The sequence below is a fragment of the Phasianus colchicus genome, chromosome 7 (genome assembly GCF_987193195.1).
Source record: "Phasianus colchicus chromosome 7, bPhaCol1.hap1.1, whole genome shotgun sequence".
Lineage (NCBI taxonomy): Eukaryota > Metazoa > Chordata > Aves > Galliformes > Phasianidae > Phasianus > Phasianus colchicus.
This window is the reverse complement of record NC_143442.1, coordinates 22288728-22299410: the sequence shown is the minus strand read 5'-3', so window position 1 is coordinate 22299410 and position 10683 is coordinate 22288728. Positions and strand designations below refer to the sequence as shown.

General features: G+C 35.0%; 1 protein-coding gene across 1 annotated transcript in view; it reads left to right on the top strand.

Annotated features, from left to right (window-relative positions):
- The first annotated feature begins 345 nt into the window (after positions 1–345).
- CCDC141 (coiled-coil domain containing 141) overlaps positions 346–10683 on the top strand; it is a 47517-nt gene continuing 37179 nt past the window's right edge. The window contains exons 1-5 of the mRNA XM_031601132.2: positions 346–549; positions 2116–2238; positions 8162–8353; positions 10008–10116; positions 10348–10601. Coding sequence (XP_031456992.2) covers positions 448–549; positions 2116–2238; positions 8162–8353; positions 10008–10116; positions 10348–10601 — 780 coding nt within the window. The 5' untranslated portion in view covers positions 346–447. The remainder of the gene's footprint in view (positions 550–2115; positions 2239–8161; positions 8354–10007; positions 10117–10347; positions 10602–10683) is intronic.

Below are 10683 nucleotides of genomic sequence, written 5' to 3'. Positions count from 1 at the left end.
AAAAAAAAAATTCTAGGATGCAAGCATCTAGACTGTACAGTTGTATGTTTTGAAACTTCAGAACAGCAGCTTGATCTGGGTAGCCTTGGTGTTAAAATGGTTTCTAGCTGTTTTAATATAAGTAACCTTTTTCTTTTGGTTATCCAGCATGGGATGATGTTCGTGGAAGCAAACTTTCACACTTCAGATGGTGACAAAGAGAACAGCCAGCTTAATGCTACCAAACTAGGGGTGTGTCAAATCGCTCTCTCAAGAATGATAAACTCAATGGAGCCGTCTATTTTTAACCTCCTGTTCTTTCCTTTTGGCAGAGTAATCAGTGTTAGCTGAGCTCTTTCACTGAATGAATCCAAGCAACCCTGCTTGTTGCTTTCTGAAATGAAGAGCGGACTTTGTACGAGCGTTTCCAAGTCTGCTTTAATGTATGAAGTCTTGCTTTGAAACACCATGTCAAATGAAGCCAGTTTGGAGCAGAAGCTTTCTACAACAACCCTCAGTTCGGTTGCTGTTCAGGCTGGGAACTCCAGTATTGTTATAGCTGTACTGAAGGTAAGGCAGCAAATGCTGGCACATCTGTTATAAGCTCTCCTACTCAGTGGTTGCTGCTTCTATAAAAAATGAATAATGAATAGTTAATAGCACTAATGAATAGTTAGCATACAACGATAAGGCAGGGTAATTTAGTTAATATCTATTGGAGACTCCTCCCTTTGTTTCTATTCAGGGTTTTTATTTTTTAGAGGCAAAGAATTCCTCTATTTAAAGAATCACAGACAATTGCAGAGTGCTATGTAAATGTATTAAAAAGCATGAATGTTATCTTTGGAGGAGACTCAAATGCAAATAGAATTATTTTAAAACTAAGATTGCTTGTTATGTAAGATTATTGCTACCGACCCCACAAATGCAGATTGTGTATGTCTATTTGGGATAATTTTCTTGAAATTAATGCCTAAAACTGATAATGACTGGTTATTTTTGAAAGCTGTGAATTCATATTACCGTGTGTTCTTCTAGAAGTTCTTGTGTATGTATACAGCTTTACTTTTGAGTACCTGAAGGCCTGTTCATGAGCTGGAATCTGCACCCACAGCTTGCATAAAACTTGGCGCGTGAAATAAAGCTGGATGCCTGAGGGATGCCTGGGTACTGCATCCAAACTGGGATTTTTTGGCAGTTTGATTCTTTGTTCTCCAGACAGCTTAAGTACCCTGCCCTCAGCCCCTGGAGTTTGTCTGTAATGCAGAATAAGGTGATAATGTGCCAAGGATGTCACCGAGTTAGAGAGATTATTCAGGATGGGATTACTTCAGTTGTGGTAATGAGGAATGTTCTGTTCTTTGTTCTTACGCTTCCCAGGAGTCACCATCTGCTGCCACGAGACAGTTTTGCTACAAAGATGCAGAAGTTTGTTGTGAAATGTTCATTTTTCCCTTGCTGCTGTAGGTTCCTTGTGTCCCATAGCCTCCACTGACATCACTGCTTTGTTCCTTGTCGCCATCCTCTCTAAATCGCATTTCTCATGTTGTAGCAGTCCTGCAGCTCAGCAGGGAAAGAGTTGTGCTTTCGGGATGCTGTCATGCTTCCTTTCTTTCTACGTTCTCCAGGACAGCATAAGAGTTGGCTGTTCGGGTTCCTGTTCCAACAGCTATTAATTGCTCCCATAGCTTCTTTGTGCAATCTCGTTATATGCTCAGCACAAATTCTGTTGTATCTGTGTACCAGAAGTAAAACTTGGAATTATAGTCACTGCATCTGCAGAAAAATATTTGTTCCTCCTTCCTCCATGAATTTCCTTAACTATTTACGCAATCTTCAGCTGAAGTGGGAGATGAGTTGGAGAAACCTTTTTGGTTCATTGAGATAATCTTGATTTTCATAGGCAAAACCGAAATAACAGCAGACTGAGTGAGTCTAGAGCCTGTCATTTTGGTACCTGCTTCAAAGGAAGTAAGGTTTGTATTCTAACCTGTCTTCATTCTACTGCTGAATATCTGACTATGGGTTGCTATTGTGACCACAGAAAGTATGTGTGAACTGAGAGTCTATGTAAGTAAAGAAAGGAAGGAAAGTTTGTTTTTTTTTCTGAAGCCTGTAATGGTTTACTTATTGCAGTGTGGAAAATGGGTGAAGCTTCAGCTGGCTGAATCAACACCAAACTTATTAGAAATTGGCAGCAATCAAGATGAAACAAAAAAACTACTACACGATCATGAACTCCTCCTCACTAAACTTAAGGTAAGATCTGATAAAGCAACACAAAAGTATATAAAGTCATTATGGGTGTGTGGGTCTTGTGATGTTTCTTAGTTAACTCCACACAGAAAATATAGTTTTGTGTTTGTCAGTATAGTAGATCAAATTTAAGCCTATGCACTGAAAAAATATGCTCAGTGATAACTGATTTTCTGAAAACTGCAACAAAGATATAATATTATTTTCCACTTTATTGTCAAGTGAAAAATTCCTACAGTCTTCAATAGCTGCTCAATGTAATGAAATATCACAATTTTTATTTATTCTCTAATGTCATGAAAAGTTTGATTAGAATACAATAACAATTGTAAACACAACCAAGCATTTTGGAAGCGTGAACCAGAAATTTGAGGTATGTTTCCATTGAATATTTAAGTAAGTTATGGTAAAAATGAAACTAATTTGTCTAAAATCTTATTTCAAGAAAAGTAACAACCAATGCTAAAGTCCAATTGTAGCATTTCAGAGAGCAGAATTTGGGCATAATGCCATTTACATTGGTAAGTTTAATACTGTATGTAGAGAATATAATCTAATATGGTACATTGTATGGAATCTGTGTAACATGAAGAAAAACAGTACCAAGGAAGAAAATACAGAGGGGGAAAAAAAAAACCAGCAACTAGATAACACAGAGGGTGGTTCTACTGTGTTTACTTGTACAAGTGTCTGATCTTTATTGCCATCTAACACTGGTACCCTTGGAACCAGGTACTATACTTGCATTTGGAATGCATTATAAATAGTCTAAAAAGGATAAAGATGAAGTTAAGATCTTTTGCTCCAGTCCAACTACCCCTCCTACAGTTCTGTGGAGCAAATAAGAAATATCTTATTAGAGCAGCATACTTCTGAAAATGGAAGCATCCATCAGAGACAACATAGAATCATAGAATGGTTTGGGTTGAAAAGGACCATGATGATCATCTAGTTTCATCCCCCCTGCTATGTGCAGGGTTGCCAACCACCAGACCAGCCCAGAGCCACATCCAGCCTGGCCTTGAATGCCTCCAGGGATGGGGCATCCACAAACTTCTTGGGCAACCTGTTCTGGTGTGTCACCACCCTCTGTGTGGAAAAACTTCCTACTAAAATTCCAAGTAGTGAATGTCTTATATCTAATGTTATCTTAATGATGATTGCTTCAATGATTAATCCTTGATGAATAGGAAAAGCTGCCTCATTGCTTCTTATCTGCCTGTAATGTTTCAAAATATTAGAAATTTACAATATAGCAAGGGGAAAAACTTTTTCTACTGTACCTCATTAAAAAGAAGAGAGGATGTAATATTTGCAAATCTGATTTTTTTTTTTTTTTTTCTGAGCTCCAAATAGTTCAAAAGACAAAACAATAATTAAGAATTGATTCTCTTGGATCCTCAAGGCATAACTGCAACTGTTGTGGAATTCTTCAGTCACCAGAACTTAAAGTAAAACACTGACACAGCTTTGAATGTTTGGTGGTGTTGTTTGTCTGGCGTTTTTTTTAACTTCCCTTCCATTGCAGTATTAAAAAAAAAAAAAAGCACAAAGTAATGTTTCCTGATAGTTGGATACTGATTCTGAATACCCATGTACTTTTTTGTCTTGCTTACTATGTCAATCTGATTCAAAATTAAGTTTATGCACAGGACAGGAAAAAACTCATGGACTAGCAATGATTTGTAAGTGAAACTAGGTTCTATTTAATCAGAGAACTATGATTAATACAAAATAATTTTTGAGTCAGTTCTCAAGTATGGACTTAAAGAAGATAATTTCTGGGATATATAACCTTGCTGTCAAGTAGAAATATATTGTCTTTATTCCATGTTATACAGGAAGATCATTCTGGTTGTGATTCTTTTTTATTTTTTAACTTCATTAGTCTCATTTCACTATATAAGTTTCATAATTCACAAATAAGTTACATATTCTTTTTTCAGCTTTGTAGGTTGAAATTTTGCAGATGTAAGGAAGGACGAAATTTGGCACATTGACCTGTAATCAGTTTATAGTACTTCTGGTGCTACAGGAAAAGGAATGTAATCCAACTCACAGTTCCAGAGACCTGCTATTGATTCAGCAGTGTTAACATGTGTCTAAAAAAAAAAAAAAAAAAAAGAAAAACTCGTCCAAAATATCCACATAAACAAAAATAGAAACAGAAAACCACTGCTGAATAACCAGTTTGACACACAGATTTAAGGTGGTGCTTTAAAGTATATTCAGAGCAGACCTGATGAATTAATAAGTTTTAAAATATTTATTTTCTTCTTTTGATGATTGGAATGATCATGATTAAAAATTGATTCTTGTACTTTAGTAGGACATATGGGGGAAAAAAATATCCGAAATTCCCTTTGGTAGGAAGTACTCTGTTTTAATCTCTACTGCTTTCAAGTTCTGTTTAATTTGGGAACAGGGAACTCAAACTGAAAAGCAGAATAAAACTTTTGAAAAGGTTCTCATTTCAAATGTTTATGGGTTGAGAGAGATTTCACTTATATGTGTGGTTTTGATTTCTTTTGTAGTGGAAATTCTGTTTTTTTGTTAAATTGATGTGCTGACTGGTAACAGTCCGGGAGTTTAACTTATTTAGTGACAATGATTTAAGCAGCAAAATATTGCTTAGTTGCTTAGTTTTATTCAGTGATATTTAATTGATCAGGAAAGTTTGTATATACTTAATGTTTTCTTTAGGCAAACGTATGGGCTTGTTTTTCCTTTGGAAATAAATGTTGTATGTGTTAAGAGGAATAGGTTCCTTTATAACCATTAATTAATTTCACAAGTACAGATGCTACTGACACTTATGCATTTGTTGTGAACTGAAATAAAGTGTCACTTTTGTGCAAGGTTAAGAATAAAGGTAAATGTTCTCAGGTTTGGAACAGGAGCTCTTTCTCTGATTTGACTTTTCAGTATTGTCAGTCTCCATAATTCTGTAGTTTCCAGCAGAATCTCTACCTGGAAATCAGAGGCTGTCTCATTTCAGTCTCCCAGTACTAATGCTTTCTCGGTCATTAAAAATGTGTGCATACTTTGCTATGTTTTTGGTTATGATGATAAAATCCTCAGGAAGGCAAACAGCAGCATTCTTGCTTTGTCTTCAGAGTTCTGCTTTTTATCATGAAATTCTGTGGAAGAAGTCCTCCAAAACAGAAATAAATCCAAGCTTCATTTTAAAACCAACGTTGTTATTAATTTGACTCATCTACTTGAGGATTCCCACTAATTAATTTGTTTACTTCGATTTACAGAACGTAAATTCCCAAACAATCATTCATGTGCTAATATCCATGGGAAACAATTAAAAATAAATAAATAAATAAATGTACTTCAATGAGCAATGATAGAAAGGGTGTTGGGGTTTTTAGTTATTTTTTTAAGTAATTGTTTGGCATCTTTCAGTTAGAGTAAATGATTATTCTTCAATAAATTTATTATGGAATAAATTATTTGTTAAAGTATCTGCAGTATTTGCATACAATTATTAAGATGCCTGGCTATGTAATTAGCTGCAATTGTTTTTCATCATATGACAGATGTTATTTTGCAAGTGATTTAAAAAAAAAAAAGCAACAGAAACACAGGGTGAAATTAGGATTCAATAAACACTGTTCTGTTTTTCAATCTTAGATTTTTGAGATGCAAACCAGTAAGGAAGTTTAGGAATAACGAGATCAGTGCTACCCACCAAATTCTGGCTGTGTCTTTGTGTTTATTTCACTAATCTTCTATCATGTTTCTTTTATTCTACAACAAATGCTTGTTTAGCAAAGGGGAAAGGACTGAAGTAGGACACGTTTATATGCTCTGTTATTTTCTCTGCCCTATTGCCCTCTTTGACCTTTAAGCATCCCTAAGTATGTCAGAAGACTTTTTTTTCCTCAGTATCCTGGGAAACAAACCAAACTTACTTTAAATCTGTGGGCAAGATTAATCCAACATAGTATGTAATACTTAAAACTTAGGCTTGGTCTTATTCTTCAGGTTGAACAAAAAGCAAAAGATCTGATTCTGAAGAGATTTTGTGTATATTTAGAACAATCCAGCATTATGTGGGCAGCCCAATTTTATAGCTTTGACAGCACAATAGTAATTGATAAATAATGATGCAAACCAATGAAAGGGAAAGCAATAAAGATTTCTAAGAATTTTCCTGAAGACTGCAGTGAAAGATCATTTTTCATTTAAAATCTTCATGAGCTTAGTTCATTGACTGACCAATATCATTGCTTTTATGCTGGTTTTTATATTTTATTTAATGATACAACCACAAGATCTGTCATTTAAAAATTACAATGAGTCTCTGCTGTTGTTTGTTATTTGTAATAGCCATCATTTCTGTGAGTGGGGAAAAAAATTTAGTTTATGTTAAATATTTTTTTTCTCTTGAGTAAAAGAAAACTGCAGTACTTTGGAGTAGACTTTGAAGGCCAACTGCTTTTCCTGGTCTGACACTTATCATGGTGTAATGGAAATTTAAAGCAGATGTTATCAGTAGTTACATTAGCATGGCATCATCCATCATTTTGAAAATATATGAATTAGATTTCCATTAAAATATAGTAGAGGTAGTATTCAGGGGATTTGACCTTTTCTTGTATAGTGTAAGGTAATCAGAGTGGAGATTCGACAGAACAAAAAGATCTAGATTCATTGAAGGAGTAGAAAGCATCAATTCCCATTTCTGGTGTGCAGAAAATGAAGTGTGTGGTTTTTTCTCTAGAATGCTATTTTGATTGGGTTCATCACCAACAACATGTACAATCACGCTGCTGCAAATAATGGCTTTTCTATATCATTCAGATTGAGATGGGTTTGTTTTATGCCTGTTTTGGCATTGCGTTTTGCCCGATATATTTCACATATCAGGTTTCAGTAAAGCCAAGAAAAATCCAACTTTTTTCCTCAGCTGTGTGTAAGGGTAATTTGAAGTAATTTCATTCCGTTTCTATCAGTGAAGGAATAAAAATCCCTTAGTTTATTATTACTATACTAACAGTGCTGCTTTTTGAGGGAACTGATGAGTCTCTTCAAGCTAAGAATTTGAACTGCCAGAAGAATTTCATGCTTTCCAGTTTCTTAGTCTGTAACAGTCTTTGTTATGAGAGTGATTTATCATGGGTTTGAACTTGTCTAATATAGATTTATTTCTTCATTACATATTTATCTGATAACATCTGTAAGAACAGCAGATATACTTCATATTTGTGTCTATGATGAAGATCTGAGGCAGGAGGGGAAAAAAGAGCATACAACAAACATCATCAATTTTCTTGACATTGAAGATTTTAATGTAAGCCGAAACTAGCCTAGCAGTTATCTTTGTTGTGATGGCATTATTAAAAGGAATGAAACGAAAGAATTATTGTCTTGACAATAGAATATTTATTATTTGGTGTCCAGCTTTGGCAGTACAGCAAGCTCTACTTGAGACACTGCCTGTAAATTGTTTCTTTTGGAAAATACATCAGTGTGTTTAAACTACACTTTTTCTGGATAATATTAAAATCATCAGAGGCTGAAAAACTTCTAAAACTTTGAACTTTTTAGCTTTTCCCTATGATGTCAAAAGAATATGATGACATATGAAAGAAGATCGAGATTATCTGCATTTCTTCTGCTTTCAGGAAGATCTATGTTCAAATAGATGTAAAAGACATCAAATCTAAATTTTTAGAGATAGAATGATAACCTTAACACTTCCTTTTACATGAAATTTCATGACACTGTTGCTTCTGAAATGCAGGAGAAATTCAGAAACTGGCAGTGAAGCATGCTACAGTAGCAAGGAGCTAGAAATAAAGCACACAAGTAAGAGACTTGTGGATTGTTTTAGGTCCACTGGTAAGGTATCCTCATATCAACTTAGCGTTTTGGATTCAATTTATGGATTTCTTATGTTTTTTCATCTCAGGCTTTGGAAGATCAGGTGTGGGACCTGCTGCATGAAGCAGACAAGGCTGCTGAGGAGAACAAGGAGAAGAGTCAGGTGTATGATGCCATGGCAGAGACGCTTGGGGATGCATGGGATGCCCTCGTAATTATGTTAGAGAAGAGACAGGCACTTCTGGAACTTGCTTCAGTGTTCTTTGAAAATGCTCTGGAGGTTTGTGTTTAAATCACGCGATTCTTAATTGGAATCCTTCCACATTTTACATGATCTCTTTTCACTGTATTTCTACTCTGTTATACTTGATATAGATGGTTACTACATTTCTAGAAATTGAACTGCTTAAGAAAACTATATTATTTTGATCCATCTTTCTTTTTTCTCCTGCTTAGATTAGGATGAAGCGGAGCAAAAGTATGTAGGCTTTAAGAGTAATCATAATCATGATGTTTCCAAAATTTGTACTTGACAGAAAAGAGAGTGAAAAACATAACTGGACAAAAACCTAAAACATGTAATTCAGTGGCTGTGTTCCAGTGTTTCTTTCATTCGTTATGTTTCAAATTATTCCAAATTAAAAGAGCTAAATTCTCAGATATTTGTTAATGCTTAGTAATGATTAGACACTGACGGTTTTATACTGTAACATGCATACAGTTACTGTAATTATGCTTGCAAATGAAACACTAGTGTAACCTGGCAGACCTTTACTCAAGACTTCTCTGTCCAGCTATTTATGTGGAGTGAGATTTCAAAATATTTTCCTTTTCCCCCATTCTTCTTTATGGCTTTTATCCTAACTCATCTATATACAAGGAGCTAAAGCAGAGTTGTACTGTGTTGCTCCCTGCCTTCAATTATCTCCATATTGCTGGAACTTAAATAGTTTAATAAATCCCTCTGATAATTTTTTTTTTTTTTCAACAACGGCTAAAGGCCATATATTAAATTAAAGAAGCAAATATTCTACTGCTGTCTGTCCTAAGAGCTCCAAGGGAAAATCTGTAAGATCAACAATTGGCTTACTAATTGTTGTGTCCTGGCTATATGTAATTATACAAAGAAATATCTGGTGGCATATGTAGCTCTGTAAAATTCTGTATCAGCAGAGATCAACTTGGTGATCCGTGAGGGGATGATTGAATTGTCCCTGCAACAGCCTTATATCATTAAAGCAAAATACAGCAGTTGGAGCATAGTATGGATCTTACCTGTTATATTTAGATGAAAGGAAGAAATGTAATATTGATTTAAATAGGAATTGCTCAAACTTCTTATGGGGGGAGGGAGTTTCTTTAAATGACAACCTGTGGTAATGGAAATCTTTGTTCACGCTGTGATGGAACACAGATGGAGTACTCTTTAATGAAAAAGAAGAAGTAAAATCCTAAATGCTGATGCCAGATGAATTTCTTTTATAGCATACAGAGCAAGAGAGGAAAATCTGGAAAACTAGAAAAGGTAGAGAAAGCAGAGGGCTTATTTTTAATTTTCCTTAATTTCACTGTGGGTTTCAACATCTTTTAATTACACTGAAATACAAGTATGAACTCTGGTTTCTTCACTGTTGAAAAGGATTGGCTGAGATGCAGAATATGTGTTTAGACTCTGTTTGAGGTATGCATACAAAGTGAAAGACTGTAGTTTGAGTATGACAAATGAATTTTGGGTCCTCTCAATCAGTGAGAACTCCAATAGAAAGGGCACTGAGAATCTGTAGCTATCTGTCAGTAATAATCCACTTTTTCTGAGAACTTGCAATGAATTTGCCCTATAATACAGATTAAATTATTGGGAAAAGGATTATGATCTAGTTCTATGAAAGACAGTTTTACTGTGCTTCTTGACACACTTTGTTTTTCTAATGCAGTTTGCTGTTAAAATTGACCAAGTTGAAGATTTTGTGAAAAATGCTCAAGAATTTGACAACATTGACAACTTAAGAGAACTCCTTCTGCAACAGGAGCATCATACAAAAGGTACAGTATTCTCCTGACAGGGTGTGATTTGTGCTGATTCTTTCAAGCGTAATTTTGCTTCCTTCATGTATTTTTTTTTATCCATTAGTGTATTTTTTATCTTGGGCAAAATATTTTTAAATAATATAGAAATTATATGATATTGGAATTACAATAACAGTACTAAATTTACAAATTATATGGTGTTCTTGGGTTGTTTTTTCTTCAGCTTATCAATTTCTATTCTTACAGAGCTCTTGGAAAAATCACTTGTACTTTTGAACAAAAGCCATGAGCTAACTGAATTCATCGAAGAATTCAAACATGAGGGACCAAATGCAAATCCTGAGCTGATTCAGGGAGCCCAGAGCAGCTGCTTGAAAATTGACAACCTCCTTGAACTGCTACAAGACAGACGAAGACAACTGGACAGATCTCTTAAACATCAGCGTCGAGGTCTGGAGCAGGTTCTACAGATTTGTCTGTGGCATCAACAAGAGAACGAGGTAAGGTGCATCATAGTAAGGCAAGTCACAGTAACAATAAAACAACAATTCCACGAACTGTTTTACAATACAGAACTTTATT